The 21,777-nt window shown below is 44.7% G+C and overlaps 1 protein-coding gene across 1 annotated transcript in view; it reads left to right on the top strand.

Annotated features, from left to right (window-relative positions):
- VWF (von Willebrand factor) overlaps positions 1-21,777 on the top strand; it is a 144,782-nt gene that overhangs the window by 25,103 nt on the left and 97,902 nt on the right. Inside the window, exons 9-16 of the mRNA XM_075051674.1 lie at positions 776-887; positions 1,854-1,900; positions 8,229-8,365; positions 9,786-9,924; positions 10,547-10,647; positions 13,597-13,792; positions 14,772-14,987; positions 21,048-21,288. Coding sequence (XP_074907775.1) covers positions 776-887; positions 1,854-1,900; positions 8,229-8,365; positions 9,786-9,924; positions 10,547-10,647; positions 13,597-13,792; positions 14,772-14,987; positions 21,048-21,288 — 1,189 coding nt within the window. The remainder of the gene's footprint in view (positions 1-775; positions 888-1,853; positions 1,901-8,228; positions 8,366-9,785; positions 9,925-10,546; positions 10,648-13,596; positions 13,793-14,771; positions 14,988-21,047; positions 21,289-21,777) is intronic.

The raw sequence follows: 21,777 nt of genomic DNA, 5'->3' as shown, positions 1-21,777 counted from the left end.
CCAAGTGAAAGAAACTTATCCCTTCTTCTATTGCTAGTTTATAGTGCAATCTTGGACAAGTCTTGTATCTCTTCAGTGCTTCTGTTTATATTTGTAAGATAAAATACTAGAGAGAGAGAGAGAGAGAATAGGTAATTATAGGTGTCTAATATGGAAACCTCAGCAGTTGGATCCAAGTTGGGAGGTTGGCCCTTTCACTTTTTGCTTCTGCAGAAGTTGAGAAGAGAAACCACAGCTCCACATGGTAACGATTCTTTCTCTCTAACGTTCCTGTCTGCTAGACTTTTATGGTGTCCAACTTTGTTTCTTCATTCCCTACTTCCTCTCCTCTTCTGTCCTTTTATGACAAATACAAAACCTGTTTCGAACCCCTTTACTGCAGTCAGTGAAGTGCATGTATTTTTCCAACAGTCAGGTTTCTAAACCAGCTCTGATCAACCTTGTTTGTGCTCCCGCTGTTTGACTCATGTATGTTCCAATATGTGTGTTTTGGACTTGGGGACTCACAAAGCAAAGAGCTCTTCTGGGAGCACCAGAAATGCTCCGTTCAGTACATCTGAGGGAGAGGCAGCGCTGGAAGGAAAGTAGGCACCAGTCCCTGTGAGGCATTTTGGCAACCCTCATTCTTTTTTGATTGCTGTCTGTGACTGACTATAGATAATATGTAAGAAGTCTTGCCGAAGTATATGAAGAACTAGAAAATCTAATTGTATTTATGTTTGTGTCCCTCTGTGTGTGTGTGGCATGTGTATCTGCTGCTACCTGATCTATCCAGAGGGGAAGCTTCTTGATGGTGAACATTGCACTGAAAGCTCCGACTGCTCCTGCATCCACTCTGGAAAACACTATCCTCCTGGCTTCACTATCTCCCAGGACTGCAACTCATGGTAAACTCCATGTTGCTCTAGATAAGTACTGCAAACCACTTAGTGACTGTTTTAGATGATCTTTCTAGAAATCTCTCTCTCTACTTAAAAAAAAAAATTCCTTTCATTGGCAAAGGACCTACTCTCTTATTGGAAATGCCAGCCCCTTCTAAGAAGTGAGCTGTTTGCAAAGACAAAATCAGCTCTGCTTTTAAAGCAATATTTGATCTGATAGAACAATGTGAAGGTCATACTCCTTCAAACAGTAGAGAATACCTGTTTCCTGTGGATAAGACAGACCGGCAGGTTCCCATGTCTGGTTAGTGTCAGAAGTGGTGTCTTTGTTTTGACTTCCTACATTTATTTAACCTCTAAACCCGATTTCTTTCCAAGAGGAGTTAGCTCAGGCATGTCCTTGGAACTTTTCGCAAAGCTAAGGAATCTTCCCAGCTGCATGGCTCACAATTTTTCTTTCCCTCATAAATGCCAGCCTGAAGGGGAAGGCTAGCTCTCTAAAGAAAGGAAGGGGAATGAGTAATATATTCCTGATCTGATTTTGTATAAGTGTGAACACAATTGTGGAGGGAGTTCAGAAAACTCTGTGCCCAGACATTTCCAATTAGAGTACAGAAGAAGGACTAGGTTAAGGCCACTGTATGCAGAAGAAAGACGATCTATGCATCATCACTGTTAATCAGAAGTTTTCTGATTTTGAAAACTCTGTTAAACACAGAGCTTTGGTGGGGGAAAACAGAAGTTCTTCAGTTTTGCAACCATTCCAGCTCATATTACCAGCAGTTGCTGTCGAATGATGGTAAGAAGGGGTGGATATATCAAGGAACAAGGTTATGGGAGATGGAAAGGATGTTGGGGACTGGTCTAATTTCCCTGAAACAGGAGCCCATGTTTCAATTATTTGGGAAAAAGTTGCAATGGAAGACTTGAATTCATGTACTGTTGCCTAACTTGTCACGATATGTTTCCTAGCATTTGCCGACGTGGTACCTGGATCTGCAGCAATGGGGAGTGCCCAGGTATGTTGGCTCTACTCTTTTCAGGTTTTGACAAGTAAGCCTTGCCTACATCCCTCCCACTTACGTCCCACTTATTTTTTTTTTTCCACACAAAAAGTGAATCTGCCTTTGTTCTTACTTGCTTGCTCCAGTGCAATCCAGATGGGATCACACTTCTAAGTTCTTCTCATGAGACAAGCCAGACATTGTACTATATGGTTTGTGTGTAGCAATGAAAAATCCTGTTTGGTGAGAAGAATGGTTCCTCTTTTGATTACTTAGTTTACCAAGATACAAGGTCTGTATGTTAGAAGGATTGGCTTTCAGGTAGGGGAACAGTGCTGGGTTTCTTTGACCAGGTACCATTCCCTATTTGATGGTCTGAATCAGCATACTTTTGTTGATGGGACTTTTAAGTACTGGGAGTAGATTGGATCCCTCTTAATACCCCATGGGTTTGGGCCCTAATGGTCATGTTACAGGTGAAGGAGCTACAGTGCCAGGGAGAAGGTGGCTGCCCTGCCTTCTATGGGTGATGGCAGACTGGAGAGTTAGCTCTGCAGGTGTTCTTGCTCCCCTTCCTTTTACCCTACCTCCCAAACCCACCAGTACTGGTGGCTGCTGTCCCAGTTTTTTGCTTACGTGGGGAATGTGACTTTTCATGCTGTGCACTAGCCAGCAAAGTGCTGCCTGCCTTATTTCCTCCTGCTAGTTCTGTGGCCCATCCCCTGCCTCGGTTCCTGTGCTATGTTCAGCCACGGAAAGGCCTGCTTGACCTGAAACAGCATTTGACTCTGTGTGTGTTATGCGTAGAAGTCTGTAGGGAGACAGCACAGCTCTTTATCTTGTTTTTTCTCCTTGTTTTAGGGAACTAAGAGTGGAAGGGATGAGAAAGGAACTGGGGTTATGGCAGGACAGGAAAAGAGACAGCAGGATTTTTGGGTTTGGTGGTTTGTTTTGGTTTGGCTTTTTGAGATGAGACTGCAGTCCTCACAAATTAGGAGAAATACATCAGTCTTAAAATGGCAATCAAAATCTGTCTTTATTTTAACATTAGGCTTGCCTGACCCATCAGTGCTCCATTTCTTCCAGCTTTAGACTGAAAGAGCACTTGCCCCAAAGTGTCAGCAGTAAAAAAAAAAAAAAAAGGGGGGGGGTATGAAAACATTCAAAATAGAAATTACATTTTTGGTATGCTATGCCAAGCAGGACTGTGAGAAGCCCTGTGCTTGAGGTGTTCACTAGAGATCTCTCCAAGTGCAGGAAATCTCACTGTCTAAAATGCAAAATCAAGGACACAGTCCCAGCTAATTGGTTATGTCTTTTGGCTAATGGGCAGCAACATAACTTGTTTACAAACAAGAAATAGGTCTTTTTATGACTTCAGTTTTTACCTAGGTTATAGCTCTTAATGTCCTTGCTTTCTGGGCTACTATGAATACTATGTGGACCAAATTTTTGTCCTCAACTCCAGCCATATTTTCTTTAGAGTCATTATAGAAATGAAGATAAGCCTGATATTGAGGCTTACAAACAGTTGTTGATATACAGCTTTGTGCAAGAGGGAATAGAGCATTGCTGAATTTTTCGGAGTTGGGAAGCTGTGACAAATGAACAGAAGTCAAAGAGAAAGCAAGCTTATTTTTGTACCTTCTGCCAGTATATGCAAATAACTTTTTATAGAATTATAGAATCATTTTGGTTGGAAAAGATGTTTAAGATCATCAAGTCCAACCGTTAACCTAGCACTGCCAAGTCCACCACTAAACCATGTCCCTCCAGGGATGGTGACTTAACAACTTCCCTGAGCAGCCTGTTCCAGTCAGTGCCTGACACCCCTTTTGGTGAAGATTTTTTTCCTAATATCCAACCTAAACCTCCCCTAGTGCAACTTGAGGCCATTTCACCTTGTTCTATTGCTTGTTACTTGGGAGAAGAGACTGAACCCCACCTCGCTACAACCTCCTTTCAGGTGGTTGTAGAGAGTGATAAGGTCTCCCTCCCCTAAGCCTCCTATTCTCCAGCCTAAACCCCAGTTCCCTCAGCTGCTCCTCATAAGACTTGTGCTCTAGACCCATCACCAGCTTCATTGCTCTTCTCTGGACACACTCCAGCACCTCAAGGTCTTACCTGTAGTGAGGGGCCCAAAACTGAACCCAGTGCTCGAGGTGGGGCCTCACCAGTGCCCAGTACAGGGGACAATCACCTCCCTGCTCCTGCTGGCCACACTGATACAGGCCAGGATGCCGTTGGCCGCCTTGGCCACCTGGGCACACTGCTGGCTCATATTCAGCCAGCTGTCAACCAGCACCCCCAGGTCTTTTTCTGCCAGGCTGTTTTCCAGCCACTCCCCCAAGCCTGCAGCATTGCACGGGGTTGTTGTGACCCAAGTGCAGGACCTGACACTGAGCCTTGCTGAACCTCATACACTTGGCCTTGGCCCATCGATCCAGCCTGTCCAGATCCCTCTGTAGAGCCTGCCTACCCTCAAGTAGATCAACCTTCCTGCCCAGCTTGGTGTCATCTGCAAACTTACCGATCCCCTTGTCCAGATCGTTGATAAAGATATTAAACAGAACTGGCCCCAGTCCTGAGCCCTGGGGAACACCACTTGGGACCGGCTGCCAACTGGATTTAACTCCATTCACCACAACTCTTTGAGCCCGGCCATCCAGCCAGGTTTTACCCAGCGAAGAGTACACCTGTCCAGGCCATGAGCAGCCAGTTTCTCTGGGAGAATGCTGTGGGAAACGGTGTCAAAGGCTTTACTAAAGTCCAGGTAAACAACGTCCACAGCCTTTCCCTTATCCACTAAGTGGGTCACCTTGTCGTAGAAGGAGATCAGGAGAGTCAAGCAGGACCTGCCTTTTGTAAACCCACGCTGACTGAGCCTGATCACCTGGTTGTCCTGTTTGTTCCATGTGATGGCACTCAAGATGATCTGCTCCATGACCTTCTCCAGCACTGAGGTCAGACTGACAGGCCTGTAGTTCCCTGGATCCTCCTTCCAGCCCTTCTTGTAGATGGGCGTCACATTTGCTAACCCCCAGTCAACTGGGACCTCCCCAGTTAGCCAGGACTGCTGATAAATGATTGAAGGTGGCTTGGTGAGCACCTCCACCAGCTCCCTCAGTACCCTTGGGTTGATCCCATCTGGCCCCATAGACTTCTGTGTGTCTAAGTGGTGTAGCAGGTCGCTAACCATTTCCCCGTGGATGATGGGGGCTTCATTCTGCTCCCCATCCCTGTGTTCTAGCTCAGGGGGCTGGGTACCCCGAGAACAACTGGTCTTACTATTGAAGACTGAGGCAAAGAAGGCATTAAGTACCTCAGCCTTTTCCTTATCCTTTGTCATTATGTTTCCCCCTGCATCCAGTAAAGGATGGAGATTCTCCTTAGCCCTCCTTTTGTTGTTAATGTATTTATGGAAACATTTCTTATTGTCTTTTATGGCAGTAGCCAGATTAAGTTCTAGTTGGGCTTTGGCCCTTCTAATATTCTCCCTGCATAACCTCACATCATCCTTGTAATCCTCCTGAGTTGCCTGCTCCTTCTTCGAAAGGTCACAAGCTTCCCCCCCGGCCCGAGTTCCAGCTAAAGGTCTCTGTCCACTCAGACCAGTCTTCTTCCCTGCTGGCTTGTCTTTTGGCACATGGGGACAGCCAGCTCCTGCACCTTTTCAGTTAAGCTTGTGCAAGCCTGAAGGTTGTATAAGTGGAGCTGTTGTACACGTACCTGCTAACAGCTACAAACTGTACTGAGACAGTATGGGAGGGCAGCAAAGCCTCCCAAAGTAGCAGTCCTTGATAGGAACAGTAGCCAAGCTTATATTGTTACCTGTCCTGTTTTGTCTCTATTTGAAGCAATATTGCAGCATATTTTTATTGCTGGTTGGTGATTTTTGCAACAAATATTTCTAAAGTCATGTGTCCCAGAAAGTTTATGTACTTAGCTCAAGGTAGTTCCATTATTTTTTTACCAACCTCTCAGGAAAGGTTTCTTTTATATTGTGGGAATGAATTGCCTAGCTGTAATTTTGGTGATAAAGCTGGGTTCCCAGCTGGAGGTAGTGCTTCAGAAGGCAGTGCTGTGTCAGCCAACTAGCAATAGCTGGCTAACACTAGCAAGAAGCTCTCAAGCTGATATCATAATTAAATTAATTATGAAGGCAGTAGGTTTCAGGAAATCTCATGGGATGCATTACATCAAATGGAGTAGATAGAGGTACCCATAAGAAGACACTTTGCCGCAGGAAAGGAATTTCCTTTCCAGGAGCAATGCCAAAGGGCTGGGACTTGTCTTGGGTAGCAGTCCCTAGGTCCCCATGCTGCAAACCCGTCCTCTTGATTCCTAGTTGCAGAGAATGCCCTGGAAATCAAACTGCATCTAATATGGTGGGTTATGGCTGGTTTTCTTTAAATCTGTTCTCCACGTCTGATAGCCAGTTAATTGACTCTGAAGTTGAATCAAATAACACTTGTTTTACCTTTGTCCAAGTTTAATTGAACAGAAAGTAGGATTTCCAGAGTGAGCTAGTAAATACCAAGCTGCCTTACTCTCCAGGGGATGACAAACATCCAGCAGGTGCTGGACTTTTCTTGGGGCAAATCAGAGATGTGCAAGGCTGAGAATCCTCAGGATCTGTGAGGGGGTGCTTTAGCACGGGCTGGTTTAAGACTGTTAACACTGAATAATATGTTGAAGAGGGGAATTTCCACTGGATGTTCATTAGACAGATCTTATGTGGGACTCAAAGGCAGTGAATAGAGAATAACTCATGGGGTTCATCTGCCAGCTTGTAGTATTTAACCTTTCTCCACCCTTTGTCAGTGGATTGCCAATGTAGACCCAGCATCTGAATTTTGTTCTGGATAAGGAGGTCTTTGCGCATCTCGTTTGCTGTGGGACCATCTTTAAGTGTGATAGTCTTCCCATATGAAAGAATTTCTTTGCAAGTTCTGTGGAGATGAAGCCTCCCTATGTGTTTGCAGAGACCCTAGCATAACAGGGTACTAAACCCCAGCTGTGGGATCTCAATACTGCCTTCCTGGAAATGAAAAGCCACACCATAGCAAAACATTTTAAGATGTTGATATGTTTAAATAGCCTCTTTCTGTAGTAGAAGTGTGGGCAAGCCAGACTTCCACATTATTCTGTAAGGACTTTAGATGTTGCTACTGTAACTACAGAATTATTTTTACCTTTATGCTAGTTATTTAAGATAATGGTTCAGAGTAAAGTCCAGCATAAATCCTGCCCTTGGAAGAACTCCAACAGTGATTATCTTCCAGCTCTTTGTTCTGATAAGGTATTTTTACTTTAATGTTAGAATAACTTACTGGTATTCAAGGCAGCCCAGCAAAGGAATCGACACTTTTGGGGGACTGTGTTCAAGGGGGCCATTGCGAAGAAGGCTTTCAGACTGTTGCCTTCATAAAACCATACTGCAATGCTCTAAAAACACCGGTAGAGAAACAAAAAGGGGGCTCAATCTGCCAAGACACAACTGTGAAACACAGACTGAGAATGAGGCACCTCAGCAGAAGAGCTGAGCAGCAGTGAGAGTCCAACAAGTCTTGTTGCAGACTTTTATTTTCAACTCTGTAAAAACACCTGCTTTCTGCAGCCAGCTCCATGGATGCAGATGTCCCCTGCTGGGCTAAGCAAAAGTGGATTTAAAGTGTGTTATGTCAAGGTGTTGCAAGCTCCTCCTAGGAGTAAAAAGGCAACTTGTCCTGGTGTATGGAGTGTGTGACTAATGCTGGGTAATCCTAAGTGTCTTTCCCAGCTCTGCCAGTCTTAGGCATTAGTACTTCCACTCTCCGTGCCTCAGTTTTCCCATTGTATAAAAAGGGAAACTTAGCTCCTACATAAAAGAGAGCGTGGGTTGCTGTTTAAAATTGGTTAGTGTCACCAGCACCCATCACTTAGGTACTAGGTGTGACCTAGCCTGCGGAGAGCTTGAGTGACTGCGCTGAATTTCCAGGGCCACTGAGGTATAGAATCAAATCTGCTTCAGTGCAGAAAGCTGAGCCATTTGCTGACATCCTTGTGATCCTCCATTTGAAACATTATATAGGCTTTTCTGTAGGCATGAATTTCAGCTCGAGTGCGATTTATGCCGTGTTCCCCAGCTTTTGTCGGCGCCTCCGTTGCTACTGGTAATGACTTACAGGAATAAACAGTGAGATAAGCATCTTGCCGGTGTTTTCTGGTCTGCAGGGAACTTGGGCCTTGTGCAACGTGCTCCACTGGGCTGCTCTTCCCCCTCGGTGGCCTGCGGGGGGGACGGGCAGGATTTTGCTGGCAACTGGCACTGGGGTGATTAATGGCTCTCTACGTTTTTCAGGAGAATGCTCTGTCACCGGCCAGTCCCATTTCAAAAGCTTTGACAACAAGTATTTCACCTTCAGTGGGATTTGTCAGTACTTATTTGCCAAGGACTGCGTGGAAAATTCCTTTTCGGTGATCATCGAGACGGTGCAGGTAACAGCAGCCTCTGCGCAAGCTCTTGAGAGAGCGGGAAGGGCTGTGGGAGCATGACATGAATTGCAGATGCACAGGCCAACAGAAGTAATTTTCCTATGAAATAATTAGTTTAAATAACAGATGCAGTCTTTCTCCTTAGTTAATAAGTGTTTTGCTTCTCCTTGCTGGCATTCCCAGGAGCCTACCTGGAGATTGAGATTCGTAATGAGATTTGGAGAGCGAGCCCTCACCGCCTATTTGCCAGCTGAACAAACAAATGCAGAGGAGGGTGCGTTCCTTGCAAAGCACCCTGAAGGCCGGTGCCTCGCTAGTGCCCGGGGGAAAAGACATTTCCTCAGACACTGAGCAGGATGTGCTGGCAGAATAGTACCTTGGGTTGTGTCCTGGTTTCTTTTTCCCGATTTTCTCCCCCATCCCACTGGATGGGGGGGAATGAGTGAGCGGCTGCGTTGTGCTTAGTTGCTGCCTGGGGTTAAACCACGACAGTTGCCTTCCAGTAAGTCATGTTGGCTAGTGATTTCTGTTGCTCACTAGCCGGTCAGCAGCTCCTGACTTTCTTCATCATCTCCCCTGACGGATGAGCGAGAGGCAGCTGGAGAGAGGAAGAAAAGGGAGCCGGGCCAGCATGGGGGGGGTGGAAGGAGACCCTGGAGGGGGTGTCACAGGGAGGTTAACCTGGTCATGAAATTAATTGACCATCTGCTCATGGGAATAGGTGAACTAACCTGGAGACCGAAAAGGGTACTGAATCAAGCAGAGGGGAAGAAAGGGGGACGGAGGAGCTGAAGGCAGGGAGAGTTACGATGGAGTCAGGAGACTGACAGAAGTGAAGGGGACTATCAGCCTGCCTTGCAAGAGCAACGGACAAGTCACAGGCTTTGGAGAAACGGGGCGTGACGATCTTACGCACCAACTACGTCTGTATCCTGCATTAGAAAGCTCTGAGGTCATCTGTGTTTGGGGACTTGCAGAACGGGTATTCACTGAAACTTCCCTTTTCGAAACCAGGGAGGAGAGTCCTGGGGCCTGCAATCCCTGTTCCTCATCTGGGTAAACCACAGTCAGGGAAAATAAATAGCACAAGAGTCGTAGGCAGTGTGAACCACGCAACTGTTCCCTGGTGCAGCTGGGGGCGGGGGCAGACGCTTGTCACTGCTCCCGGGGGTCCGGCATAAGTCCAGTGGATTGCTTTCCAGGGTCTGAGATGGGCGGATAACTCCCTGGTGTGTGATTAGCAGGATAACAGAAGAAAGGCTGCCAGCCTGGTGTTTGTGGGAAGCAGAAACTAGATCCGTAAAACCGTTGAGGCGCTTAACTCCTCCCAAATTAGATGCCAAAATGCCTTCTGGGGGCCTGGGCCTAAGTCACTAATAAAGCAAAAACTTGAGGTTCAAGGTGAATTTTCCCTTCTCTGTAGTGTGCAGATGATCCTGATGCCGTGTGCACTCGCTCAGCTTCTGTCCGGATCCGGGATATGGACAACAGCCTCATTAAAATGAAACACGGAGGGGGAATTTCACTGAATGGGCAAGACATACAGATCCCTTTGCTACAAGGTGTGTTTGCATGGGCATGGGCTAACTCTGGCCAGCCACTGAAGGGGTTCTACTTACTAGTGTTTTCTGGCATGCCTTAGCCCAGTTCAATCAAAAGATGCTTTCAATACCAAATTCTCACTTGCAGTCTCTTCTAGAAGCTCTGTCATTTCAGCTTCTCTCCATGCAGCCAACACATCTTGGCTCAGCTCCTCTAAAATCAGGAGAATTAAGCTGGTCTGGATTTGTGAGATGTGATCTTGAAAACCACTGTTGGTCTATGCTTTTTAAAATTATTATTATTTATTATTTATCTAGAAGCTTGAAATCTCTCCAGTTATCTTGCAAACTGTCACAGTTAATGCCTGAGGTTTTGCAGAATGCACGTATATCCTCTTCTAGGGCTCCTGAGTGCCTTAAGGCAGAGCCTATGGACAAGTTTATGCAGATGTAAACTGCTGGGCAGGCACAAAGCTTGGGAAGCATGAAGTGGGCATTGCTGGCACCCCTTGGTTTGGCAGACCTGCATGCCCCCTGCTCTGTGGCAGCCACTCTGTTGGCCTGTTCAACACGACACAGCAGTCCTAGGCAATGGAACACCACATCTTGGCTTGACTGACTGACACTTTGTGGTTGTCTTAAGGTGCCCTCCGTATCCAGCGCACGGTGAGGACTTCGGTTCGCCTTACCTATGGGGAAGATTTGCAGATTGACTGGAATGGTCATGGTGAACTCCTAGTGAAGGTACTCTTTCTTTCTGTCTGTTTTATTTCTGCCTTTTTGCCCCCTCTTTCGTCCCACCTAAACATGTACAAAGGTTTTCTTGTCTGAATTGAGAAATTGCTTTGTGTTGCATCTTAGAAATTCCATTCTCTTTTGCTACCCCCGGAGCTATATACAGGTCCTTTTGTATTCCAGAAACAAACATTTTCATCCTACAGCAGCTTGGTAGCTTCCCCCCCCGCCCCCCCCCCCCCCCCCCCCCCTTTTTTTTTGGTGCAATGACAGCCATTATTAACCATGAATAGGTTTGTGTTTTTTTCAGCAGATACCCTGCAAACGGGATTTTTGCTTTCATTTGCTTTGACTGTCCTGTCTAAAGCAATGGATTTGTATGACTTAAAATAAGGGAAGAATATGGCTCCAGGGACACAGTTACCCATAATTTCCAGGAAAAATCAATTAACTCATAGAAGATATGTTGCATGCTCCTTCTGCTGTGAGGAATGTTTAAAGTCACCCTTGATTAACAATTAGGGTATGTCTGTGCTGCAGACCACAGCGGAGTGTAGAAATACCCAAACCAGGTTAAAAAGAAATGAGCCTTAAGGGAAGCAGTCTGGCTGCAACAACAGAATGCTTTACAATTATTTACTGTGGAATAGTCTCCTGATAGCTGATAAACCATCACAGCTTCTCCAGCTAAGCCATCTACTGCCCTCTTTGCTCATACAAGAGGCTGTTTTCTTTCGATCGGTAGGTCTCGGGGACTGCAAGTGTTGTCCCTGAGGTTGTATTTACTCCCGCAGGAGCATGAGTCTGCCTGTAGTGTTGCTTTCTGGTGTGATGACCTGCAGGCTATGGGTGCTAAGTCAGGGCGACGTGCTCCCGTGATGCTGGGCGGCTGCGGACCTGCGCGCTCCTGCCGTGTTTGCACGGACGGGTGCTTAACCACAGCCCAGCTGCCTTTGAGCCCCACTTGTAACAGGGGATCCGCAGCTGGGCCCTGCGTGGGGTGGTTTTGCTCACTGAGAAGAGTTTTTCCAAGAAAGGCAGTTTTCCTGGGGTTTTCTACCTAGCAGTGAGCGCTGCCCTCTCTGAACCATGGCATTGCTTTTGCACTCTCCTCGGCTACCCCAAAATCTGGTTTAAATATCACATCTGGCGCAGTGTAAAGGTTCGTGAAAGCTAGTTTGGAAACGAGTACAGGAGTTGAAAAGACAACAGAGAAGAAAAGTCAAGAATGATTTTAGAAAGCATCTGTGGTTTTGTTGTTGTTTCGATCTAGCCTGTATCTCTGTGCTCTAAGGGTCCTAGAAGTTGTTTTTGGGCTGAGAATAATTCAGTTCAGTCCCTTGGCACATCTCAGAAGTTTTGGCTTTCCTCAGTATTCAAAGTATTTTTCTGCCTGGTCAGAGACCCATATAGCCTGGCAAATTCTTTCTTACAGTTAAAACAAATCTAATTTTCTGCTCCAGATCCTCTACCCATAAAAGCGGTGGAAGTTTCTCCAGTCATCTGCATTTATTCAGTTCTGCTCTGAACTCCTTCCCTCACTGGGTATCTAAAGCATCATTTTAATTGCTTTTGGAGAGTTAGTTTATGCTGGATTTGTAGACTGACCTGTTGCCAAGTATTTCTGACAATTGGGGGAAGTGATACACTTCCATTACCTTGGCCAGACCTCTGGTAAAAATCCTTCCTATGTTCCTCAAGAAGTCTCCCCTTTCTGTGACCACTTGATATTTGTGATTCAAGCTTCCACTCGAAAATGTCAGAATTTGGATTCATATGAGTCATTGTCCATCTGCAGAGTACGTGAAAAAGTAGCTTCCTTGGCCATCGGAGTAATAAGGATACATATCCTCTAATAATTCCTGGTTGTTCCTTTCAATGCCCCATACTTACACTCTGACAACTGTGTTCGAAGGGAGGGTAGTATTAGGTTATATTTTGGAGGATGCTTTTATTTTTAATTATACAGAAAACCAGTTTTCTTCAAAAACGTGTTTTTCTAGCTTTTTTGGTTCTGTTTCACTCGTTACTCCTGCCAATCTGACTAAAGTAGCACTCTCTAAATGCATACAGAAAGCTACTGTAGCATTAAAACACTGAGTCAGCTCCCAAGGACAGTTGGTAGTACTTGTGATGTACCAGGTCTTTACTTCTAATAAAAACAGACATTTCCTACTAGAATAAAAGAAACTGGTGCCTTTGTGTTGCAGATGTTGCTTAGGAGGGTTCCTCCTGCTTACCTTTAAGTTTAGGGTCCCATTTCATCTGTCCTTTGATTTGCAGCAAGAATAAGGCAGGGTGAAAAGTACTTCTGCTACGTGGGTTGTTTGCAATGCTGCTTTTAGTGCGTCAAAATTTTCTCTAGGCAGGAGGAAGCTCTAATGTGAGTAATGTAGCTTTAGGGGTAGTAGTCTCTTCCTTATTTTTTTAATGGTCCTTAATGTTGAAGGAAACAACTCCTCCACCCTTGCCTCTGTTTTGTGACAAAAAAATCTGTTTAAATTTTCTACATCTTAAAATTTTCTTTTAAAATATGAAATAGTTTCAGATGCAGTATCTTCCCAAATTACCATTGGAAATATAATCATCTCACCATATTAAAAAATGCAACCCCCACTGTTGCCCTGTTCATTTATATGAATGAAGGGAAAAAATGGGGAAAGGCTAAACTGGAGTGCTGATCAAGGCACAAAAGCAAGCCATCTTTCTCCTAGTCACCTTCAGTTACCATCTGAAATTATCACTGTACTGTTCAAAAATTTTCCTGCTGCTACTAATAATAGCATTTTTGTTAGAGGCTTAAAAATGTAGTACAATGAAATTGTGTCTATAATATTTTAATGTGTATTTGAGAATTTCAATGATTGTTAAATTGTGTATGGTTAATTCTTCAGAAAATCTTGCTATACAGTGGTGACCTGTTCTGGAGGATGACCAGGCTAATGTTGTGTTCCTTAGCTGTCTCCAGTCTATTCCGAAAGGACGTGTGGACTATGTGGAAATTACAATGGTAACCAAGGGGATGATTTTCTTACACCTTCTGGCATGGTGGAAGCTCTCCTGGAAGATTTTGGAAACTCCTGGAAGCTCATTGCAGACTGCCAAAACCTGTTAAAACAAGACAGTGACCCCTGCAATCTCAATCCTCGTTTAGGTACTGAACTCCATCCAAAATTAACATGTGCAGCAAACTGTGATCTTCCATTTTACATAACAAACATAAAAGTAAATAAAAAAAAAAAAAGAGAAGAAGCTAGTGTTGCTTACACTACCAATGGGGTGACTGTAATCTCTGTTTAAAAAAAAACCCCAACAACAAACCAACAAAACCCCCAAATGAACAGAGACACTGATTGATGCAGGCTTCCTAAGGAAAACATAATGTATTGTGAAAATTAAACCCAAAACTCAGTAATGTGGGATCATGCTGCTGTTCAGTTTGGAACACAGTCAGAGTTAGACCATCACAGCCAGAGCACAAACTTGTGCAACTGAAACTACTTAACAAGCGATAGCAATACTATGTTTATCCTCTGCGTGGACAAAACACCTGTCTTCTTCACCCCTCTGTCCTTAAACCTTATACACTTTTCCTGATCCCTTGTCTCCCTTCTTTTACTGCATCCCAACAGATAGCCTTCCTCTTTCTCTCCATAGTGCTTGGCTGTCCTGGTTGGACATGGGGAGAAATTCTCAAAGCAGTTTTCTTGTCCCAGGTGTTACAGCAATCTGATTTCTGGGAGAAGCAAGCACACAGAAAATTTTATGGCTGTAGATCAGAGCAGGCACTGGTGATTCATGAGTGTAGTGCAGCCTAGGAGGTTTAATTTTGCAAATATAAAAAGCAGCAGAAAGCAGAGGCCCTGTAAAAGGAAGTACAGCACCAGAAATAGTGGTAACAAAATATAAAAGCATTGCTTTTCCTTGATTTGTTTTACTAGTGAAACATTATTCTTTTAGTGGAACTCATGACCTCTGAGCTATGATGCTATCTATGCCTACTTGATCCTATTTTTTTCTTCTTTTTTTTTTTTTTAACAAAAGAATAAGAAAATGCTTACTGTGGCTCTTCTAGCTTTTCTTGAAAAGCCACTGATTGATTCAGTGTAAGCATGTAACTTTTCTCTTTTTAGCCAAATATGCTGAGGACTCCTGCTCAATTCTGATGTCTTCTGCATTTGAACCCTGTCACCATGAAGTCAGTCCCACTCCCTATGTGAAGAACTGCCGTTTTGATGTTTGCTCCTGCTCCAATGGCAAGGATTGTTTGTGCTCTGCTATTGCGAATTACGCAGCAGCCTGTGCTAGGAAGAGTGTCCTGGTCCAGTGGAGAGATCCTAACTTCTGCCGTAAGTGAAATGCTACTAAACCCCGCTTATTTTCCTTGTCTCGAAGGAATTTCTTGGCAATGTCAGATGAGAAATCTAGAATGAGATTACTTCTGCAAGGTGCCAAATATTTCTTATGGGAAATGATGAGAGAGTACATCTTTCCTCCACTCTAGCAAGGATGCAAAAACTGTTCACAGAGACTGCTGAGCACTGGGGGAGAGAAACAGTCATCTGACATACCTCAGCAGAACTTTTGACTGGATTTCCATTTTCAGCTGCATTTAAGTTTCAGCTACTCACCTGGAAACTTTCTGAATATCCCAGGGCAAGAATCTCCACGTGATTTGCAGTAATGTATCAATTGCTTTTTTGGCACTTCCTTCTTTTGAGGCCCGAGCTTCCCAGCTCTTGACCTTGTCAATGGCTCCTGACTTTAGCCGAAGTTGAGGGTATGGAGGAAGCACAAAGGCAAGTGGTATCATAGAACAGAATCGTACAAGTATAGACAAACTTATACGAGAAGGGACTTCTGGCAGTCTTCTGGTACCACCCTTGCTCATAGCAGGGCTAACTTGGAGCAGATTGCCCGGGGGCTTGTCTGGACAGGTTTTGACTATCTCTAAGGATGGAGATCCCACAACCTCTCTGGTATCTCTCTCTCTCTCTCAGCAGTTTGATTACCACCCTGTCAGTACAGCGGTCCGAGATCTGTGTCAGATCTCATTTTGTGTACTCCATTCAGCTAGTGGGTGAACAACATTGTTCTAACTACATATGACCTTGTTTCCTTCTTCTCCTTGTAAATTCTAGCATGATGTGGCCACTGGTTCAAGATGAGATCCTGAACCATGATCAATAGGCCATGGGTGGCAGCACTGAGCTAGGCAAACAAGAACTTTTTGGTATTTTGTGTAGACATTTAACTCCTATGAAAGTCAGTAAGAGTTGAGTTTTGAATTCCCCTGAGGATTGTTTGAAGGATGTCACCTGTAATAAATGGCAACCCTGCTTCAAAAGCTTGCAGTCTGAAAGATGAGATATTGCAAGAGGATAGAACAAAAATTCAGACTGCAGGTTTGGGTTACAGAGGTGGGGTAACAGAAAGAACAGGATGTTTTTGCATAGATCGGTCCAGTGCAAGATTAATAGCCAAACTGCTAAGAAGCTGGAGCAGAAGCTGCCAACAACTTTTATTTCTTTTTTTTTTTCTGTTAGGTCAATGTGGTAGGCAAAAAATCTATTGCAGTGGAATTTTGATGGAACACTTTTCCCCATAAATATTTGTGAAATGGATGTTTTTCCATTTTTCTGAACAACTTTGCTATTAAGGAAAGAAGACAATTGAAAATTTTGGGAAAGCCTGTATGCTTGGCAGCCCTCCAGATCTGTTATGCTACTTCTTCCCAAACAGGGGGTGGGAAAGATATTTATAACCTGAGTGTGTAGAAACTGGAAGAGAGAGAGAAAGAGAGGTCACTGGCCTTCCACCTGGTGGGGTCTGTACCTGTAAGGTCAGTGACAACAGCTTCTGCAAGCTGGAGAGTATTTACTGCAAATGAGAACAAAACCAGTTTATGTTAAACTGCTGCATGGTTTCATAATATTTTACCTAATTTATGTAAATGTTCAGATAGTGGAACAGTAATGTAATAAAAATCCTTTTAAAAATGTGCAGGTCTGGAGGCTGAAAGAAAGAGCAGCGATAATGCACCATCGTTCTTTCTGTAATTGAACAAGTCAATTTTCACAATTAATCTTTAATAGTGCAGAGCTGCTTCCTCCTTTCTGTGCATTACAGAGCGCTTTATGCTCTCATAAAGTGACGATTTCCCTGATTGCAGATCCATCAGCCCCCATTAAATAATCCTGATGTCCTCAACGTCTCCTGTCACATGAAGGAGAACAATCCCTCTTTTAATGGGCTTGAGACGTGAATGCACAGGTTGCGTAATTTGTACTGATGGCCTAGTGCATTGAACACATGCTCTGCTCCTGCTGCGGTCAACAGAGATTCAGTTTCTTGGGAAATGACTTGACAAAACCGGTTTGCTTGATTTGAAGTAGATAACCACCAGGGAGGTAAATTGTTAGCGTAGCACAGCATTTCTGCAGCGTGTCAAGCTAACAAGTGCATTGATCTCCCACGTCTTTGAAATTATTTTAGTTGCAGTTTGATTGTTGAGGAGGTGACTTGTACCTTTGCAGCCTGCCGTGGATAAGCAACAGAGCCAATCTCTTCATGCTGCATGGAAGGAGCAGATAGGCCATACTGTGAAGGGCTGTCTCTCTCATGCACATGCATGTAAAAAACTGGGTAAAAACCTGGCTGGATGGCTGGGCCCAAAGAGTTGTGGTGAACAGAGTTAAATCCAGTTGGCAGCTGGTCCCAAGTGGTGTTCCCCAGGGCTCAGGACTGGGGCCAGTTCTGTTTAATATCTTTATCAACGATCTGGACAAGGGGATTGAGTGCACCCTCAGCAAGTTTGCAGAAGACACTAAGCTGGGCAGGAGTGTTGATCTGCTTGAGGGTAGAAAGGTTCTATAGAGGGATCTGGACGGGCTGAATTGATGGACCAAGGCCAAGTGTATGAGGTTCAGCAAGGCTCAGTGTCAGGTCCTGCACTTGGGTCACAACAACCCCATGCAGTGCTGCAGGCTTGGGGAAGAGTGGCTGGAAAGCTGCCTGGTGGGAAAGGACCTGGGGGTGTTGGTTGACAGGCGGCTGAATATGAGCCAGCAGTGTGCCCAGGTGGCCAAGGCGGCCAACGGCATCCTGGCCTGTATCAGTGTGGCCAGCAGGAGCAGGGAGGTGATCATCCCCTGTACTCAGCACTGGTGAGGCCGCACCTCGAGCACTGGGTTCAGTTTTGGGCCCCTCACTACAGGAAAGACCTTGAGGTGCTGGAGTGTGTCCAGAGAAGAGCAATGAAGCTGGTGATGGGTCTAGAGCGCAAGTCTTATGAGGAGCAGCTGAGGGAACTGGGGTTGTTTAGGCTGGAGAAAAGGAGGCTGAGGGGAGGGAGACCTTATCGCTCTCTACAACCACCTGAAAGGAGGTTGTAGTGAGGTGGGGTTCAGTCTCTTCTCCCAAGTAACAAGCAATAGGACAAGGTGAAATGGCCTCAAGTTGTACTAGGGGAGGTTTAGGTTGGATATTAGGAAAAAAATCTTCACCAAAAGGGTTGTCAGGCATTGGAACAGGCTGCCCAGGGAAGTGGTTGAGTCACCATCCCTGGAGGTATTTAAAAGCCATGTGGACGTGGTGCTTAGGGACATGGTTTAGTGGTGGACTTGGCAGTGCTAGGTTAATGGTTGGACTTGATGATCTTAAACGTCTTTTCCAACCAAAATGACTCTATGATTCTATGTCTCATGTATATATATGTAGGTATATATTGTTTTGTGGCAAAGGGGAATCAGTCAACAGGTCCCTAGATCTTTCTTCAGGTTTTACGACCTGTTGATAAGCCTCTTTTCCTTAATGTGGTGGTCTTGGGGTAGTTTATTGTCTTCGCATGGCTTCTGTGAGAGGATTTGTATGGGATACCTCTAGGAGTCCTGGAGTGAGGAGTAGGGAATTAAGGGCAGGCTCTGAGCAGTATTTGAGGGTGGCTGCGTTGCGTGGTGGGGCTCAGCATGCCAGCTGGTGCTGGTGGAGCATCTGTGTTAAATCTAGTCCTGACAGGGTGCATCTTCACCCAGAGCCTCTGACCTAGGTGTGATTGTGTTTTCACCTTGTGCTACCCAAGAAACTGGTCAGGATTTATTCTTCTTTCATTCTGGTTTGAAAAATCACCCACAAGAAGCTGGATGAGCTATCTGATGGATACACGTTTTTCCAATGCTTTCCCACTATTTCCCATCTTATACCTGGGACAGGCTGACCTTCAGAGCACAGCACTGAGCTGTTTCAGTTTTATAACAGGCATCCGTAGAGACTAGATGCACCTCGCCTTTTCCTCTCATTTTCCTGGCAATAACAGCATGGGTTTTTTTTAATTTTTTTTCATTTTATTTTTGTAGTGTCAGAGTATTACAAAGTGTACAGACAGCAGTCCCCTCCCAGGTCAGTTGTCTTGCCTTTTTGCTGCTAAAAACAGACTTGCTGGGAGGTGATGGAGCAGTGTAGTGGGACTTGGAGTGTGAACATGGCATAGGGTAGCGTAACTGGAAAAACAGGATGTTTCTAAAATCTTAGGAAGAGCATGGGCAAGTAAGATGAGTTGCAAAGCTTTAGTGAAGAAAGGGATCCACTGCAAAGTTGTCCCTGTGGGCAGGGAGTGTTATCTCTGACTAGAAAGTAGGGCAGGTTGTTGGGCTCAGTTATTCTATCCTTTTTGAATCTTGAAACTCTAATAAACTGGTGTACCCACCTGAAATCTGCCAAACGAGTTCCTTGTTTCTAGAGGTTCCTGTGTAGCAAATTGTAGTTTTGTTTGAGGCTTCATGGTTGTCCTGCTTGCACATGCCTGTAGTGATGAAAGTTACTTTTAAAATGGTACTCAGCCCTGGGCTGTGCCTGTTTAGAATTTGTTCTACTGCAAACATCGTGTTTATCTAAATTAGAAGCACTGTTCTGTGAATAGCTGCCAAAGACTCCTATAACTGTGGGTGAATCCATCATTTACTTATTTCTGAGTTAGGAGATACTTACTTTGCCTACTGTGCTGATGAGCACACATAAATTTCTTGGGCTGTGCTGTGAAAGGTACATTAAATAGTTCGGGCGCAAGACCCAAACTTGGGAGATCTTTGCCCTGAAGAAGGCTTCAAGACACCTCAGATGCCTCTGGGCTGGCTCCTCAAGTTAGGGGCTTGTGCTCCCACGTATGGGGCTTCACATGCCTCAACAGAAGTTAGGGACATGTTGGTGCAACCATGCCTCTCTTCAGTAAGTAGAAGTAATTCTTCATTTCGGAAGAACTTTGTGCAAGTAAGCATCAGATGTTGGTTAGCATGTAGGCCTTGCTTTGTTAGCCTCAGTATTAGTTCAGCCCTGCTGGCAGCCTGGGCTTGCTATAGTTTTTCTTTTACTGCCATTGCTGCTACAGTTCCCAGGGGCGTGCACTCACGGACGAGGGGGTAGGGATTATCAGATCATTCTGCAGGGATGACCAGAGGAAGCGCTTTCTCTGCAACCCCTTGATCTTGGTTTTAGCACAGTACAAATGTGCCAACTTTTATTTGCAGCTGCTTCCCTCACTCCGCTGAACATCCTATCACATCACCTTACAACTGTGGGCGTTTGCTTTGGAAGGTTGCTACAAACGACAGGTTTTGTAAATCCTGGTTATCAGGAGGCCCGTTATAAACCCTTGATAATATTCTCTTGTTTTCTCCTCTTCTGCAATGTGTTGTCACAGCTGCCACCTAGTGCCGATGCTCAGGTATGCAGAGGAGATTGCCTCAAAATCAGCGCTCTAGAACTAAGTGGAAGGTTTATAAATAAAGAAGCTAAAATGGCTCCAAAGGCTATAATAAGGTCTCCATAAAAATCAATTTGTCATCAAAAGTTGTTAGTACCCAAGTTTTGGCTCTGCGATCACTGAATGGCTTCATTATTTACACCTATTTCCACAGAAATCACTGAGAGCTTCTGGGATGTGAGGCTTTAAACTATTGCAGCACCTGCTTATCAAGGCAGAAACCTAAATTTCTACTTATTTTGACCAAATTGTCCCTAACCACGTTGCAAAGGAAGAGGAGTGTGAATGTGTACATGACATTTGTAATGCTCCTAACTTGTAGATCTAAGTAATAGCAGAGGTTGGACAGACCCTGTGTTTTTCATTCTGGATGAAATTTTGTGGATAGATTTCCATTGCAGGGGTTGCAATCCAATCCTGACATTTATTGGGAACTGTGTGTAGGAAGGTTTTGCTTGTGTATGTATAAGCAGTGCCCTAGGCTTCACTGGTGCTGTAGTTAAGGAGAGACAGTGTAATACAGGACTTCATCGGTAAGTAAATTGAGTAAATACATTTTAATCTCCACCTTCCCAGTCTGGTTTAGGCAGCTCTTCCTTTAGTTGGCTTTGGATCAAATGCCAGTCTCCCTGACGTGCACATCATTCAACAGCAATGACCTGTCCTGAAGGCCAAGTGTACCAGCAATGTGGGTCACCGTGCAACCAGACCTGCAGATCTGTTTCCTACCCGGACGAAGACTGTGACGAACTCTGCGTGGAAGGATGCTACTGTCCCCCCGGGCACTACCTGGACGAGCATGAGCAGTGCGTGCCAAAGTCCCACTGCTCTTGTTACTATGACGGTGAGATCTTCCAGCCAGAGGATGTCTTTTCGGATCATTACACCATGTGGTAAGTGCGTTGTTCATAACTCATCCCTACACACTGTGGCTCAAAATTTTTGGATAGCCTGAGTGGTTAACTGGTTCAGTTCCTCAGATCCTTTAACTCCACCGAAACTAGTTTAAAAGAGGGCAAGAGTTTGCCTCCAACAAACCAAATGTGAGTTTTGCTGTTGCATTTCTATCCGTATAATTTTAAATGCCACCTCAGGCAACAGTACTGTTCCATGAACAGTTCCTGCCAGTTTGAAATGGAGTTTAATTACTGACAATAGGTACTTTGTAGGCTTTTAAAATGTCACTTTAATGTACTGAGATACATTTCTTAAACGTTAAAACCTAATTACCTCTATCAAAGATACAAATATTAAAAAGTGTTTCTAATTGTTAAATTGAGTAGCAGTACGCTTACAGTAGGAATGTAATTGCTGGGTGGCTCCCAGCAAGCCCAGTTTTGGGAACAGTGTCTTCTCCTTTTCTCCTCTACCACAAAAGTCAT

Source organism: Buteo buteo, chromosome 19 (assembly GCF_964188355.1).
Source record: "Buteo buteo chromosome 19, bButBut1.hap1.1, whole genome shotgun sequence".
Taxonomy (NCBI): Eukaryota; Metazoa; Chordata; class Aves; order Accipitriformes; family Accipitridae; genus Buteo; species Buteo buteo.
The sequence above is the reverse complement of the archived record's forward strand: the minus strand, read 5'-3'. Positions and strand labels throughout refer to the sequence as shown.